This window comes from Paramisgurnus dabryanus, chromosome 20, assembly GCF_030506205.2.
Source record: "Paramisgurnus dabryanus chromosome 20, PD_genome_1.1, whole genome shotgun sequence".
NCBI lineage: Eukaryota > Metazoa > Chordata > Actinopteri > Cypriniformes > Cobitidae > Paramisgurnus > Paramisgurnus dabryanus.
The window spans coordinates 20,236,509-20,254,843 of record NC_133356.1 but is presented as its reverse complement, the minus strand read 5'-3'; the positions used below and the strand labels follow the sequence as shown (position 1 = coordinate 20,254,843).

The 18,335-nt window shown below is 39.6% G+C and overlaps 1 protein-coding gene across 2 annotated transcripts in view; it reads left to right on the top strand.

Annotated features, from left to right (window-relative positions):
* Positions 1-18,335, top strand: part of atrnl1a (attractin-like 1a) — a 273,803-nt gene that overhangs the window by 84,805 nt on the left and 170,663 nt on the right. The window contains exon 22 of one of the 2 annotated variants that reach the window (XM_065296956.1): positions 14,791-14,884. The exons of the other annotated variant lie outside the window; for it this stretch is intronic. Coding sequence (XP_065153028.1) covers positions 14,791-14,884 — 94 coding nt within the window. The remainder of the gene's footprint in view (positions 1-14,790; positions 14,885-18,335) is intronic. 2 annotated transcript variants of the gene reach the window in all.

Below are 18,335 nucleotides of genomic sequence, written 5' to 3'. Positions count from 1 at the left end.
AAGTAGGGCTTATGTTAGCATGCGTAAGGAATCGACCAAAACATAATAAACATTGTAAAAAAAATCAAATGGTTTCATAGAGACTTGAGGGTGTGCAGATAATAACACAAAGATCATTTTTGGACAAGCTGTTTCTGTAACGCCAGACATGTTATATCAAACACCAATTGATTTTTGCTGTAGGTTGTTCTCTTCTATAACCAGACTTTGACTGTTTGCCTGCATTGCTTCAACATCCAGATGTACCCCAGGATATCCCAGTGTCCCCCATCTAATTTTGCTTGAATGGTTAATGTGGACATATTTCATTACGAGTGCAGTATTCGCCCTGATGCAACTTCGATTGATTTGATGTGAATCCCTCATGTTAGTTCATCACTGTGGCTTTTCTCTTAGTTTCCAATGGCTGAGTTTATATACAGGCTTCATCGCTCTTAGAGATGAAACTGCAGAGAGAGACTAAGAAAGAACCAGAGAGGTGCGAGGAAGGAGGTGTAATAACATCATTCTCTGTCGGACAGATTCACATTTTCTCCACATTCGGTGTGACGTTAAATCACTCTTAATCATTTTCTTATTTCCTGGAGTTGACTGCCACCCCACCTCTTTTGCTATACGAGCAGTCCAGTGCACACAGTGAAAGTTTGATAGATGTGAGGTTTTGCGCATCTCTCAAGGATTCTCTCTCTCTCTTTCTCTCTCTCTCTCTCTCTCTCTCTGATTAAGAGTGCTTTATTGACTGTGTGCTGGTCTTAATATGCATGTGTGTTTAATGCTCTGATTGTGGTGGCTGCTAATCCCACTTTGTCATTTTTCAGCGTTAGTGAGCGGATGAGATTTACCTCACCTTGTACACTAATGCGTTTAAGCCACTGATCTGTGTTAGATTAGACAGCGAGAGATGAAGAGCGGCCCTGTGAGGAGAACGAGTAAGGTTGGAGAGATATCTCTCACGGTGCGAGTGTGTGTGTGTTGTCTGAAGGAGAAAAGAGACAGGCCATCAAAATAAGATCAGGGTAAAATATGACACACGGTTGTCTGCCCTTGAAAAGGTAGGGACGGAGAGAAAACAGAGACTTTGGAGGATGGAGGACATTTGTCCACTTATAATGCCTTCTTAGATGGGGACTGTGTTTGTCTTTATTGACAAGTTTGAGTTTGATATTTATATGCTTTTCCAGTAAGAACTGAGATCAGAATAATTGCATGTATGTGACTAGGTTTGAATAAGCCAGAGACTTATTTGTGGTATGAATAAGAACTAAAACATTAAATGGTATATTTACTGGATATTCATCAAACATGTTGGTAATATTTTATTAACCATGCGGTAATATATATTTTTGGAATTTGATGCTACATTACAAATGGTAGTTTATTATTTATGTCTATTTTGAAAATAGATTATTTATAACTGAATGATAAGTGAGTCATAACTGCAAAAAGTATATTCATTGCGAAATATATTCCACAGGTTTCTTACGGGTGCTTAAAATCCTTGAAAGTTTGTGAATCTGGGGGAAATAATTCAAGGTCCTGGGAAGTTTTTGAAAATATACATACATAGATACAGGTCATTGAAAGTGCTTGAATCTATTTTATGCAAGATGTTTTCTGGACAAAAATCCATATTATTCCCTGTGTTATGTAGGATAATATCATAAAAATTCTAGACTTTTTAAGCACACGTGCTAAACTGTTCACTTTAACTGTTTATATCTTCTGTATGCGAATGTTGATTCATATCAAAATGCTTTTTTGCAAAGTTGTGTTTGAAAAATGAAAACGTCTCGGGTTACGTATGTAACTGTTGTTCCCTGAGAAGGGAATGAGACGCTGCATCTCCCTTGCCATACTTCCTGTGTCCCTGTTACTGTAACCCGTCTTTAGCAATATTTCAAATAGCGATATACTTCCTGGCACCCGCGTCACCTTGTCTTTGTCGTTAACCCTCACTATTGGTATACACATTCAGACGCACTTACCCTTGGAGGTGTCCCCAAAGTGTCACCGCAGTGACGCAGCGCGAGTTCCCTCAAAAGGGAACTGTAACAATGTATCTTTAAAAGTAACACAACGTAATCTTGCTCTCACTTGAAATGTGTCCCCACATTTAGTCCTTGAATTTGAGGGTATTGGACCTGGAAAAGCCTTAAAGATCCTTGAATTTGAAGTTAACTAAGGTGTGGGAAGTTAACCCTGATTCCATCATATCACGCAGTCTTAGGCCCCTTATGAGTGTTTGAGACTACGTACATGCAGATGGGTTTCCATATGCAGTATTCATGCTACAGATGAGACCAGAACTTGAAGGGTCACCTTGTGATGCAGTTTTGCCAGCTCAGATATTTCCTCGACCTGCATATCACAGCTCAGCATCTGTGAAATTGGCACAAATTTGTATTAATGAACTCGAAGTAACACAAATTTTGCAGTTCCACGCCACCAGGTCCAGTGGTAATTCCCTTAATAGGAACCTCGCAGGTTTAGGACGCTAATGTTCAGAGCTACATAAAACAGTACTTTGCATTAGTGGTTAAATAGCACAGGGTAGCCTCACTCGACAAAAACAATAAAATGGAAGTGGATTACACCGGCAATCTTATGTGACTGGTCTTATGAAACTTCTAGGGTGTCCGACGGGGAAATCATAAAATGTATTTATTCATAAAATTGAATTAAGCTGTATGGTTTTATTTTTACGGTTTGTAGATAAAAAGAAATCCAGAATGTAATGTCCTTTATATTTCTTTGGTGAGGTCTTTACAACCTTGTTATTGAGACCGCAGACACCCATTTTGTGAGATTTTTGTTGTATCTTTTTCACCTCTTTTAAACAACGTGAAAAACATACTGTTTATTTACAGATGGCTCTTTTCCCCCTATCTGGACTAGACACAAGGATTAATGTGGACCAGCCTTTATGTCGAGACAAAAGCACAAGCACAAACAGACTTTATTATGCACTGTGAATGGAGGCAGTTTGATGGGGTTTGTTCTGTTCAGACCTGCTCACAGGAAGTGTTTTTTGACAGCAAAATCATTTTTAGTGTTATGGATCTGACAACTCCAAATTTTCTATAGGGAGTCAGAGAGAGATGCCCTGCAGAGGCCAAATAAGAGGTTTATTGCTTTTGGTGCGGTGGTGCTTTGGTAAATTCTAGCATCTCAGAGTTCTCACCAAGGACTTCTAATGTTTCTTTTATAATCTTTGTACTTGTATGGATATTTATTGTGTTTATTGTCCATCGCTCTTTTATTTGCATGTGTTTGTGTCTGTGTGTTGCATTAGAAGTTCTGAGATTTGCTGTTTGCATTTTTACGAGGTCTGTTCTTTTTGTGATGTTTTTTTGTTGGGGATGAGTAATGACTGCCATGCAGATCTGTGTGTGTGTGTGTGTGTGTGTGTGTGTGTGTGTGTGTGTGTGTGTGTGTGTGTGTGCTTGATGGTTACTTCTCCATTTTAGAAGAGCTTGTGTTCTGGTCCCTGGAGCCCTGGATGCCCCCTGTCAGTGAACTTCATATGTGTATTAAGTTAATCTGTGCATAGTTTGTCTAAAATGTATTATGGCTGATTGGTTGATCATGAGCCAGATGAAAATTGTCTAGGCAAAAAGTCTGTTTGCTACGAAAAGTAATCACATACCTCTCCTCCAACAGCTGTGAGATTTGAATTAGTATTCTTGTTCATCTCAATAATTATTGTTCTTCCCTAATTCAGAGTATGAGCAATATCAAAGCTGACTTTTTCAATGTTTAAGTGCTATAATTGGGTCCCCGGTGCTTTTATCAACCTAGAAAATATGAAAAAGATTAACCCAGTAACTTAGTTTTGGTAAACCATTCTCTGCAAGCATGTGAAAAAATAGGTTATTGAAATTTGGCACCCCTTGTGATGTCAGAAGGGGATAATACTGCCCCTTAATCTGCACTATCCAACCACGGCACTGCCATTTAGTACAGAGATCAACTCATTTGCATGTTAAAGGACATAACCTACAAAGTGGCAATTTTAACATACAATAATAAATTATCTATATGATATGTTGAGCTAAAACTTCACATACATACTCTGGAGACACCAAAGATTTATTTGACATTTAAAAAAGTCTTATGAAATGTCCCCTTTAAAGATACAATTTGTATTTATGCGCAGCTAGATGGCGCCAGATCAAACAATAACAATGATGTTGTTTACTGACGTTCTGAAGCAGCGTGGAGTTATGGGATTTGTAGTCTTTAACTCAACCGCTGATGGCCATCAATCAGACGCGACCGAGAAATCATGTTGACGTATAAGGTAATCAAGTCTTATAAATGTTGCGTTTGATGACATCGTTTATTTCACTATGTAAGTTTATATGTGATGTTCAAAACGAAATTGTTAGTCATATATATTACAGTATTAGTCCAAATTCGATGGTAAACAAAGCACAGAATTAAGTTTTCAACTTACAATCTACAATGATTTTTCACAGTACAAATCTTATTGTGAAGTGTCTTAAAATGACCATTTATATTGCATATATACCTTTGATGTGCATATCGTCCGCGGGAAGACGCGCTGATTACAATCTACACACTAATGTTGTGATCAATATAATAGCATACGTTTTTTGAAGGGTTACGAATCAAAACAACTCAACCATCGCGTAAAACACAAGCAGGATCAGAATATCGGTCTAGTTAAATGTTGTCGTGAAGCTCTCTCCATCCAGATAATGCAACAACAAATTGATCCTCTCTCGTTTTGTTCCAAACTCTTCTTGGGTCGTTTGGTTGGCCCGTACGCTTACAGGAGCTGACACAACAAGCGGCAGACGGTAAAGAGTTATCCATAAGTTCATAAGCAAGCGCGTAGCCCGACAGGCGCTATCACATAGTTCCGCATTTGTCCACGACACTGGCTCGCTGCGTCCGAAAACTCAAGGCAGTGAGGACTTGTTGCCTCGCTGCCTCATGAGGACATGACTTCGGACTCGGAGGCCTGAAGGCCGCTCAGAGAAAGGCTTTCAGACGCACTTCAATGGCAGCATGTTTGAAATATAAACAGAGAGCGCCTTTGTGATAACTAATCACATATTTGAAAAGTACAATACTAATTTCTCGCTAGAAATGCAATTAAAATATGTAAAAAGTGAAAATATACGTTTATTTTCACTAAATTTGTGCTCCAGTCGCTTCCTTGGCCGCCATTTTATTTTTTCGAGCTCGACCACTGTTGTCATGTGGTTTACGTCAGTAAAGGCGGTGACAAAGGGTCACATGGAAATTAACGTCATTGACAGGAGACTACACTGCCCCGTAACAATGTTTTGAATGGAAATTTTCTCACGATTTACAAGTAGTTGAAAACATTACAGATATTGATAGTAATCAGCTGGACAAAATATATAAACACTGGCCTAGTGGTTTTTGGACATTTTACTGCAAATATCTTACAAATTGCACCTTTAATGTAACATATGGAGTGTTTTCAGATCCTTCGGATGAGCACATCTAGAGTTATGTCTACGCTTCCTTTAAACAACTATGTGAACTCTGTGCACTGGATGATTGTATAGGAAAGTTTTCTTTTTGTGTCTTATTTTCCCTATCTTACTGCACTTCAATCACGAGGCTTTTTAATTTGCAATTATCCATGCACTTGTTTGTAGACATTTGTTATTTTTCAGTGTGTACCTGCAGACAGAGTCATATTGACCCTACAGCTGTGCTATTCTTGGTCCCACACAAACCTCCTGTTTTCCCTTTTTTATATGACCTGTATAAGTCATTCCTTGCTTTAGGTGTAAACACACACCTGTTCAGTCACCCATAACAACAGTCATGGTTAAATCCGTTTCACATAGATTATATAAACATGAATTTGTGAAAATGGCTTTAAATGAATAAGAATTAACATTAACCCTTCACTCACATTTCCATCGTTTTGTTTGTGAAACACAAAAGGAAATGCAAGGCAGAATCTTTTTCATACAACAAAAGCAATGATTAGTGCATGTTGGTTTGTGTGTTTGAAAATAACAAGTTTTAACTTTATAAACTAGCGAGAGCATAACTGATAGTACTTCTATAAGTTATTATATATGATTAAGGTAATGATAAGATCTGTAGTAATAGTGAAGCTGGTGAAAGTACTTTTCCAGAATATAATGACAGTATAACAAACATTTAAAAAGGTATATTTTCGTATAGTCCTGCTATAAATATGGCAAGCCTTCGAATAAATAAATAGCTGTTCGCATTTCTCCTCAATAGTTGGTATCTCTGTGGTAGTGTCTCCTCCACTGCATTAGATCACGATTTGTGGTTCTCTAAAACCACCTTGCTTTTAGTGAAACAAACTGAAAAAGCATTGTAAGCGTCCGTGTGTGAAACCATGAATCCATTAATGCACTGCAGTGATATATTGAACGTTACTGACAGGAAAGAGGGTTTAGTGAATCCTTTCTCTGTTTTCCCTCTGTTTTATGTCCTCATTTTCTCTCCTTTATTCTCCATTTATTTCCTCTTCCTGTTTATATCTGCATGAATCCTCATTAGATGTGGAAAACATGCTGGTAGTTAACAAGAGTCCAAATTGAGCGCCCGCCAAGTGCCAAATGCGAGTAAAAATTGGCTTTCCTGAATGAAAAGGAACTTTATTTAGACCTGAAACATTGCATGGTTTTGTTCAAATTACAAAATCAACAATCTGATCCCTGCCCATGTAAACGACGTGAGCAATTAAAATGACACAGATTGACTAAAAAAGTGAACATAATGTTGCAAATCTGAAATCTTTAAACAACCTAAGTGGATAAATGTTATGTAATCTTTTTTTTGAAGTTCAGGTGGTGACACATCTGGAAGATTGCTTTCGTTATGCCACAAATATGTGAGACTCTATGTGAGAATGTGTACACTTTGATGGAGAACCGTTGATAAACGCAGTATCTTGAGCAGCACAAATGCAGTCCTGTGGGTCATCATTGTTGTTTTGGTTGCACATGCCTATAGACTAAATTAACTCTTTCGCCGCCAGCGTTTTTAAAAAAAGTTGCCAGCCAGCGCCAGCGTTTTTCATGATTTTCACAAAAGTTTAATGCCTTCCAGAAAGCCATCTGCTTTCAAAAAAAAAAAAAAAACGTTTCATCCTACCTTCAGTGGTTCTTTTGTAATCTGCTTTTGAATATGGGTAGGTTTCTGCAAAAACTCCACATTTTGAGCAAAAGCAGAGATAATTCAATTTTTGTGACGGTATGTCGGAAAGCCGGAAATACTCGTCATTGGCAGGGAAGCGTTTTCTCTTGATTGACGAGATATCTCGTCAATGGCGGCGAAAGAGTTAACAAATGTGCATGATTTCACCGTTATTGCAGATTTGCGTTTATGTAGTTTACATGAAAATGACAAAGCATGGTTATCAAAAAAATTGCACTTTGAAACTGACTCCAAAAGTTAGCATTTTGGAAAACACTGTCATAGTGTTAAAAACGGACAAACCGGATAAAAAACCTTTCTGTTTATGTTTGAAATTGATGTTGTGTAAACGACCCCTAAAGCCGCCTTTCCACTGCACACGGCAAACGACAGCCGATAAATCGGAAGTCATTCATTTCCTATGGAGAGCCGCAAAGGGGCCGCGTGAGGTGCCGACCATCTGTGGATGCGTAATTTTCGGATTTGTTTTGAGTGTTAGATCCGTTAAAAAATTTGAACTTGTGCGACTACACTGCATATGATATGCTGACTGGAAGTGATGTATTTCAGTGTATTCAAAATCAAAAACTGTGTGTGAGGTGAAAATGTTTAATCCTTTTTGTTTTAACTTTATCAGTTGCATTTGAATCCTTAAAAAACTATTGATTACTGATAAGTAATATATTATTAATTTAATATGTATACGTTATTTTAGTCTTGTCTCCATATTTAAAATATTGGTAGTCTTTTTTCATATATGCAGAGTTGTTATTGATACATTCATTTGCGTATGGTAAATATCGCAAATGAAGCCTCTTGCGCTGCAATGAGCATCTCTCCCATTACGATTTAACTGAAACTTCATTACAACGGCCACTAGGGGGAGATGTCCGATAATCGTGTTGTTATGTCGTGTGCAAAGGTGGCTTTAAGGCCAAAGTATAGTCCATTTTAACGTGTCTGCGAGGATCCACATACAAAATTTTTCTCATCAGAAAGGTGTGCACGTACTGTACATGCACCGCTGAAATTTTAAAACCTTGCGTACATTGTACGCATAGGTCACCCATGCGCGAAATTTGTTGCAATGTGCATGCATCCAATGTCAGCGCACGTGTATAAGTCAAATGAACTTTGCAAGGCTGTGTTCGGGTTGTGTTCGGCACGACTGCGTAAAAAACAGACTACCCAGAATTTTAGAATCTAGCTCATCTCATATAAAGCAGTGAGTGAATAATACAAAATAAATCCAAAAAGATTTTTTACTTTTAAATTATAAAAAGCAATAGGTATTTTAGGAAAAAATATTTTTGAATCATGTTTTTAGCCACTTAAAACCTTTCAAACCTAGTAAAGAATCTCATTTGAAGCAGAATGTTCATCTCCTAAACCATCAAGTAGAATTTTTTAATCATTTGCTGATTTCATCAAGTGCTCACATATGCTCATATACAGCACGGCATCACGCTCGGTAAGTACAAGCACATGGTGGCAGTGGTATAAAGCAGACAGGAGAGGAAACAGCCACAGATGGAGTATAGCTCTCATGTCGTACGCCTCCCGATCTCTTTAAGGATCTGTTTGAGATGACAGTTTGCGTTTGCACACTGCGAGGTCTCGGCAGCGTCTGTCCTCATGCTCCTCATCCGCAGCAAAACAACTGTGGCATCTAATCATGTTTTGCCACATCCACTTTGTGTTGTACAACCTTTTCTTCGGGTTTTGGATGATTGGAGTTTATTTAAGAAAGGTCAAACATTCTTAAAAATAAGAAAAGTATCTTCATTGGAACAGCAAGGATGTCTGTAGCCGATGTTTGTATAGAGCAAAACCTACTCTAAGATGCATGGCCCTTGTGGGCTTCCTCAGGTGCAACTATAAACTTGAAATCTTTACACTGTTCTTGTACGCTGTCTACCCACAAATTAATCAGCACTGTGTATTTATTCAAAAGATTGCTCACAGCTTTATTTTAATACGGAAAATGAATGCCCATTTGGGTAAACTCCGCTGATCATTTATTTAACTCAGATTCAGAAATCTGTAGCTTTCCCCTCAGATATATTTTATCTGTCTGTGGCACAGAATTATTTCTTGTCTGAAGAAGTGCTCAGATCCAACACGGCCAACTTGCTTTTACTTTACTTTTTGCATATGTCAGATGTTTTTTTTCCAAAGTGACTTACAGTGCATTCAGGCAACATGATCTCACAAAGTTCCGTGGTATAGTCATGGAATATATTGCTCATTTATCCATGTCATTGTCACAGATCTCCGCACTTTTCCATGTCAGTTTCACGTATTAGTTTCTCAATTGTTTTCTCTATTTTAACTATTGTCGCTTGGGTTTGAGTTAGATTTGGGGTTCGGGTTAGGATGTCATTTTATGTAACAGAAAGTCATTCTAACCCGAAACCCAAGTGACAATGGTTTAAAAATAGGAAAAACAATTGAGTAACCAATACGTGAAACTGACACGGAAAAGAAAGTCCATGGTACAGACACGGGAAAAATGCGGAGAGCCGTGACAATGACACGGATAAATGAGCAAAATATTCTGTGACTATAACACAGAAATTTGTGAGATCAGGTTGATTCAAGGTATTCATTTATCAGTATATCTGTTCCCTTGGATTGAACCCATGACCTTTGCACTGCTAACGTAATCCTATACTAATTGAGCTACAGTGGACAGGAAGTTATACTGTCAAAAAAATTGTCAAAATGTGTACCCCAGCTGTACCCATTCAAAAAGTACAGCTTTGCACTTGCATACATATACAATGCATACATATCTTTACCTAATGTTTCACGTTAGGACATTTAAAAGGATACAGCCCCAGTGACAGCTGGGGTATATAGTTTGATAAAATCTAGTACTTGGTACTAGAAAACAGTCAGCACACTGTTAAAGGCTAGTAGTCTACTACTGCACTGTGTATCTGTCAAAAGTATCTTATGTTGCCTGTCAGTGTAGAAAGTGTAGAAAATATTTTACACATGAACAGTGTTTCACACACAGGCACAGATCAGCAATTTAACAGACTGAGTATCTGTCCTCTAGCACTTGAAGTCCCTGTACAGTGGCTTCAGTCTCAGAGATGTCTCCATGGAGCCGGCTGGCAGCATCTGCTGTATTGGCTCAGAGTAGTAACACATCACAGTGAGTTGACAAAGGAGGGCATGAAGGGCAGAGCACCAGGTTCACCCTCCTTCCCATTAATTAAAACCTTTTGCATAAGGGTGAGGAAAGAAACACTTACCTTGAACCAATTTACTCAGAAAGACTCATTTTTGCTATTAGGGACTGTACTGTAGGTGCAGTATAAATAAGAACTGGAGAGCTTGAACTTTATTATGTCATTTTGCGTCAGAGATGGGAAAAGTAAATTTGTTTTTGGTTGGTAAAATGATTTTATATGTTATTTATATTATGTAATACATGTTATTTCACATGCTTTTCCCTATTTTGCTCTTTTCAGGTAATATGATAGAAATTTTTTGCTGGTTAGCCTGGAATGAGTAACATTATATAGGGTTCAGCACATCTACGTTATTCAGTGAGAGAGGGAGAAAAGTTGTCAATGGATATTATAAAGGGTAAAGTGCTTTTTGTTATATTTAATGGCTGTTAACTGCACCTTATAGTAATGATTATGTAAGGAATTATTCATGCACTGAAAAAAATGATTCACTCAATTTACTATTTTTTTTTAAGGTAAGTGGTTGCAATCAATTAATTTAAGCTAACCCTAACTTTTCTATTTTTTTGTTTAAATGTAGTTTAAATAAATTGATTGCAACCACTTACTTAAAAAAAAGAGTAAATTGAATGAATATTTTTTTTCAGTGTGACGTGCCGTGGAATTATTTGAAAATAATTAATTGCGAACCACGGGTGTGCATTATTTTCGAATAATTCAAAGGACCGGAGTCAATCATTCCGCCTGTACAACGGTTACCACAAACATTGCTCTGGTGCTTATTTTAAAGGGGACATATCATGAAAATCAGACTTTTTTCATGTTTAAGTGCTATAATTGGGCCTCGAGTGCTTCTATCAACCTAGAAAATCTGAAAAAGACCAACCCAATAACTTAGTTTGGTAAATCATTATCTGCAAGCATGTGAAAAAATAGTTCATTGAAATTTGGCTCCTCTTGTGATGTCAGAAGGGGATAATACCGCCCCTTAATCTGCACTATCCAACCACGGCACTGCCATTTAATGCATCAATTAGCTAATTTGCATTTTAAAGGACTTTGTGCTCACACTTACAAAGTGGCTTTTTTAACGTGTTATAATACATTATCTATATGGTACTTTGAGCTGAGTTGAGAACATACTATGGGAAAACCAAAGATTTATTTGACATCTGAAAAAAGTCTTGTGAAATGTCTCCATTAAGACTTTTGAAAGGTCAGGTGTGCATTTTACAAAAAATCAACACCCATGGAACATTTCTCAACCAATCAGAATAAAACATTCAACAGCCCCTTGGTATAATGATTATTATTAGTCGTCTTAGCTTGCATGGTTTAAAAATGTATTTTTGAGAAATGACATCATTTCAAAAGGACAAGTGCTGTTGAAATTGCATGAAATGTAGCGTTAGATGAATGGGAATGCTAATGAAATGCTTTCTTCTGGTATTATAGACCTCCTTGGGTTTCAGAAAATATGAATAAATGAGAACTCCGCTCGAGTGGATGGATAAGACAGAGACATTTGATACATTGACGGAAAAAAATCAAGAAAAATCAACCAGTTTCCACTTCTTAAACAAACCATGTCAATTTGGTTGTAAAACCCAAACACCCGCTTTCCTTTTTAAATGCGACTCTTAGCCAGTCGTAACATTAGAATGAATTGTATCTGAGACATGTTCATTTCAAGACTGGTTTAACTTCCATCAGCTCTAATGTGATTTTGGTGTGTTTGTATGTGTGTGTTTATACGTGCCTCTCTTTGTGAAAATGAGTTTGAAAGCTTTCGCTCTGGTTTTGTCGCTTATGTTTCGCGGTCTGTTTGCAAACAAATATCACTTTATCTTCTGCGTCTTTTGCTTTAATGCCACATTTATTTCTCTTATTTCATTATGGTTTCTGTGGATTGTGGATCTAAATGAAGCACATCAGATGTATTCCATTATTTGTGCGCATTAGGAGAAAGTTTGTTAGACATAGTTAGGTGACTGCTTTCATTGTTAGCTTGTTTGTGAGTGTGTGTTTTGTCATCCGCAGGACCTAGATGGCTTTTGGCAGAAATATTTATGAGCGGGCGTATGGGTGCACGCGTGTGTGTTTGTAGTCCATTGCTTTTAGAGTAAGTGCTGAAACAGCAGCTTCAGGCAGTGCTGTTTCGCTGCTATAATGTGAGTACATTTTACACATCATAATTTCGCTGTAAATCTTTCGCCAGCATACACAGAGGAGCCACCAACACTCACCACAGTCCATCTCTACAATCCTCTCAAAATGACACCCGTATACATGTATGATGTTTATGAGTATGCATGCACACACATGAGCTCATGTGAAAATCATGCTGATATATTCAGTTTATCAATACGTGACATTACACTGACATGTTGATTTGAAGCCTTTTTATGTATGTGTGTTTTATTGCCTTGATTGATGTGTTGTGTATATTTGTCTGTATGGGCTAGTGTATGCAAATTAGATCGTACCCAAGTCTGTGCCTTGTGAGATTGTTGATAGTCTTGTAATGGTGTACTGTAATCTTGTGCACTCTCAGAGAAGAGGTACATGAAGGTAAAAAAGTTGTCACTGGGGCGGTACATTTTCATAAAGTACACTTTAAAAAGTACATATTGGTACTTCTAAGGTATATATCTGTACTTAAATTGTACATATTAGGACCTTTTTAAAAGGTACCTAATATGTGTAGGACCACTCGCAGGTATTACACACCAGAAGTGCACATTTAATAGCGCAATCTTAGTCAGATACTTCAAAACTTCAAAATGAAAAATATACGTTAGCAGCCTATGTTAACCACTAATGATTTGTGACAAATATGATGTTATTTAATGTTAAACTATGTGAGTGGCGTTTTATGGCGCGAATGGAATTTGAGCAGCGTCCTGAGTCACAGTGGACAGCCGCCGCCAGGCTTTGCCGTACATTTATACAAAATAATGTGTTCTGTTTTTAGATTTATGGCGCGACGTGGTGCTTCTCGTCCGGTATGCGACCCCCTTTAGATAAACCTCATAACTTAGCTTATGAATATAAAATCGAACCAAAATGTATGTACAGTTTTATCAGTTCATAGCACAAATCGTGCGGGAAAACCTCTTACAGTCAAATATGAGCAATAGTAATGATTGTCTGAGCAAACATCACAAAAAAAATCTTATGAGGTTTAAAAAAAAAAATTCTTTCATCAGTTGTTTCCCGTTGGGCAGTATGAAAAAGCAATTGCAGTGCATGCTGGGGGAATACGACCTGAGTTTTGTAAAGAACAGGACTGCAGATAAAAAGCCCAAAATCTTAAAGTCTCTTGAGTTTAAATCTATGCTCTCTCCTTCTCTGTTTCCCTTTATTTATTTTTATAAATAAATAAATGAAAACTAGGACAGACCTTTGCACTGCTTTTCTGATGTTAAATTACATCTGTGACTGAGAGCTGAAAAACCTAACCCAAAAGGTTTGAAACAAGTGAATTAAAATAAACGGTCACTGAATGCAACTAGTTCATTATATAATCTAAATGCATTGTATAAAAAAACTGGGTTGAGATACTAAACTGACACCTTAGCTGCAAAAGCCTCTCAAACACTTTGTTAGACAAGAAATACGGTCATTCGGCAGATTCTTTTCTCCATATTATTTGGTTTAGTTGAGTACATGAGTCCTAAGCTTAACATGGGTCATTTAAATACTTTTAGTTTCATCTTCAAGGCCATTTGGTGTCTAGAGCTTGTAAGCATTACTTTTTCTGTATTATTTTGTCACAGGGTTGTAAATAAGAGAATAGTCTTTTGTTGCCTGTTTAGGAAGCACACCTCAGTGATGTTAATCTGCTTAATGAACTCTTGCTATTGACTAATGCACTCTTAGGTTTAGATGCATGCTCTCTAATTTAAACTCTTTGTCTAGAGTGTGAGTATTTTGATATACTGTCTGATAACTTTAAATGAGAATTGCATCTGTAATTAAAAGGTAAGCTGGCCTTAGAGATGTTAAGAAATCATGATAATTGTCTACTTGTATGCAAACTCGCTCTGTTTATTTTACTGAATATCATAGTTCACTTTAAAGGGATAATCCACCCAAAAATTAAAAGTTGTATTATTTATTCACCCTTATGTTCTAAGCCCATTTGAGGCTCTTTCCAGTGATGTTGTGATCTTCATTTCCATATAATGAGGTGAATGAAGGCATTTATATATATCTTTCATTATGTCATATTGATCTACTTTTATAATATTTCGTGTAGCTTGTCAGCCTGGCTTTAATAACTTTTAATGTGAAAGGAAACAGCCAGGATATCTCCTTTTGTGTTTTATAGAACACAGAATATAGATTTTTTTCATTTTTGGATGAATTAACTCTTTAAATTCTGTGTTCTCTTTTCCAGCTTGCAGATGTAACAACCATGCAAACGTCTGCCACTCCAGCTCAGGGAAATGTTACTGTACTACTAAAGGAGTGAAAGGAGACCAGTGCCAACTGTAAGTATGACTACATTACCCATCATCAGTATTCTCCCATCGGTCTGTCAGTTAAAAAGTGATGGACATCAACCCATTCAAATCAGACGTTTCATCATATTATAAATCTCTCAAAAACAGCCACTTTTTATTTCCAAATGCAACCTTCTATGTTACTACATTTTTCTTTTATTCCCATGACATTTATTTTAATGGCAACCTATGCTGTGCCGTGTCAGCGGGCCCCTGTTCTTAGAGGCAAAGTGAGGTTAAAAGTAAGTTTAAATAGCACTTTTGGGGCTGATGATCTGCCCTTTGTTTATATATACTAAAGCCCATAAAGACAAAGTGGTGTGTGAATGTATTTATAACAGTCTAGACTCCCCATTAGATCACTGATGATGTATGGTGCAGTTACAAATTCCCTTAGGACTTAAGCAATAGATTTCATAAGTCTTTGTCTTTTTATGCATCAATCATTTTCTAAAATGTCGGTCAACCGACCAAATGTTAGATGAGACACATCTAAATAACTTTAAGCATGCTGGAATTGCACAAAAGGATTTGGAATGTTTGTTTGTTTTTTTGCGTATTATTCGCTGATCCACCAGATATAACAGCACCAAAAGTCATGCTGATCTTAGTTGTACTTGAACGTTAATAATCTATTTAACAGTTGGCTAACAAGGTTAAATAGTTTGTGTGTAAAATGGCTGCCCTGCTGGTTTAAATAGGATTTTTATTGGTTGTATAGGAAACGTCTCGGTTACGGATGTAACCCTCGTTCCCTGAAGGAGGGAACGGAGACATCACGTCGTGACCGACGAATTGGGAACTCGCTTAGAGGACCAATCTGCTTCGAATACTACTAAAACGCCAATGAACTTGGCATTGAGATATTTGCATAATGCTGGCGCCGCCCCGCCAGGTGCGTATATAAGCAGCAGGTGCAAATAGGGAAATTAGCTTCTTTTTCGCTGAGAAAGCCGGAAAGTGTGACCGGCCGTAACAGCAGGTGGCAGCACCTGTGGCGACGGGACGTGACGTCTCCGTTCCCTCCTTCAGGGAACGAGGGTTACATCCGTAACCGAGACGTTCCCTTTCAGTCGGTCACTACGACGTCACGTCGTGACCGACGAATTGGGAATCCCTACCAAAACGCCACTAGGGGCTGACCTCTTCCAGTGTCTGCAGAAAATCCTCCAAAATCCCCTCGGGGACATGGAGAAATAAGATAGGGCAGAAAGGCCGGGCACTAGATGTTCCTTTAACCCACAGAAGTGCCAGCGACTGGGAAGCGCCCTACCTGAGCGGGATAGGAACGCTGCGGAAGCCACCGCCCCTCTTAAGGGCTAATGGTGGACGATAAGAATAAAGACAGCCGTGGCTGTGTAAGCAAAGCAGTGCTCTGCTAAGGGAAACGTGGGCTGGTAGGATTAACCCCACGGAAAAATACTCACAAAGGAACCCGGTGGGACACAATGTGGAGCCCGAGCCAACACGTAGGTTCGCGAGGATGCAGCTAGTGAAGGCTGACAGCCAATGCTCCGCAACAAAGGCTGCCAAGGCAGCGGAGGAAGAACAATTCAAACCATTACGCATTTTTGTTCTGAAGGCCTTCCATACTGACACAGTTATGAAGCATCAGTTGGAGGCTGCAAGCCGACCTGCGAGTCTGCTCTCCGTGTCCTCCCTGGTGAGGAAAGAACACGAGAGGATACAGGCTCGATACGAACACTGTAAAATCTAATGAACGTATTAGGTGTCGCCCAACCAGCAGCTCTACAGATGTCTGTTAGCGAGGAACCACGAGCTAGAGCCCAAGATGAGGCAACACTCCGTGTGGAGTGCGCTCTCAAATTAAAGGGGCAAGGAATACCCTGAAGATTATAAGCCAGGGAGATAGTATCAACTATCCAATGAGACATCCTCTGCTTAGTGACAGCTTTCCCTTTCTGCTGGCCACCATAACAAACAAAGAGCTGGTCTGAGGTCCTGAGGCTTTGCGTGCGATCCACGTAGAGTCGCAGTGCGCGTACGGGGCACAACAAAGCCATGGTTGGGTCTGCGTCCTCCGGAGGCAGCGCTTGCAAGCTCACCACTTGGTCTCTGAAAGGAGTAGTGGGAACTTTGGGCACGTAGCCTGGTCTGGGCCTCAATGTTACGCTTGAGGCAGCAGGACCAAACTGAAGGCACGAGTCGTCAACAGAGAATGCATGTAAATCTCCTACTCTCTTCAATGAAGCCAATGCTAGCAGGGTCAGAGCTTTCATTGATAAAAGCTTCAGACTCGCAGACTGCAAAGGCTCGAACGGGGGGGCCTGAAGGGCTTTCAGCACCATGGACAGGTCCCAGGGAGGAATAGAAGGAGAGCGCGAGGGGTTTAGCCTACGAGCGCCTCTTAAAAATCTAATAACTAAATCATGCTGGCCAACTGATCTGCCGTTGATAAGTGAGTGATGAGCAGAAATAGCAGCAATATCAACTTTAATGGTGGAGGGTGACAGCCTACCGTCTAACCTATGTTGAAGATATAAAAGCACGATGTTAATAGGGCATTCTCTGGGGTCCTCGCGTTGCGAAGAGCACCAGGTGACGAAAAGGTTCCATTTAAACGCGTAAGCCCGTCTTGTGGACGGAGCTCGAGCCGCGTCGATTGTGTTAGATACCGCTTGCGGTAAATCACCTAAACCTTGCGCGCGCTCAACGACCACACATGGAGATCCCACAGGTCGGGGCGCGGGTGCCATAATGTGACCCCTCCTTGAGAAAGAAGGTCCTTCCTCAGGGGAATCCGCCAGGGAGGGGCTGTCGCGAGGAGCATTAACTCTGGAAACCAATTCTTGCTCGTCCAATATGGGGCGATCAGTAAAAGGCTCTCCTCATCCTGCCTGACTTTGCACAGTGTCTGCGCGATTAAGCTCACTGGGGGGAATGCGTATTTGCGCATCCCCCGAGGCCAGCTGTGTGCCAATGCGTCCACGCCGAGGCTGCCCTCGGTTAGTGAATAAAACAGGCGACAGTGGGTATCGTCCGGCGACGCAAACAGGTCTATCTGCGCACGACCGAACTTCTTCCAAATTAGCTGGACCGTCTGGGGGTGGAGTCGCCATTTGCCGGGGCGCGCAGCTCGAGAAAGCGCGTCCGCCGCTGTATTGAACGAGCCCGGAATGTCAATGGCACGAAGGGACCTCAGATGCTTCTGACTCCAAAGGAGGAGATGACGAGCGAGATGCGACAGGTGACGCAAACCGCCTTGACGGTTGATATACGCAACGGTCGCAGTGTTGTCGGTGCGTACTAGTACATCCTTCCCTCGCAGCTCCGTAGCGAAGCGTACAAGTCCCAGATATACTGCCCACAACTCTCGGCAATTGATGTGCCAATGCAACTGGGGTGCTGTCCACACCCCTGAAGCTGTAAGCTCGTCGTACGTGGCACCCCAGCCCGTGTCGGACGCATCTGTGTGTAC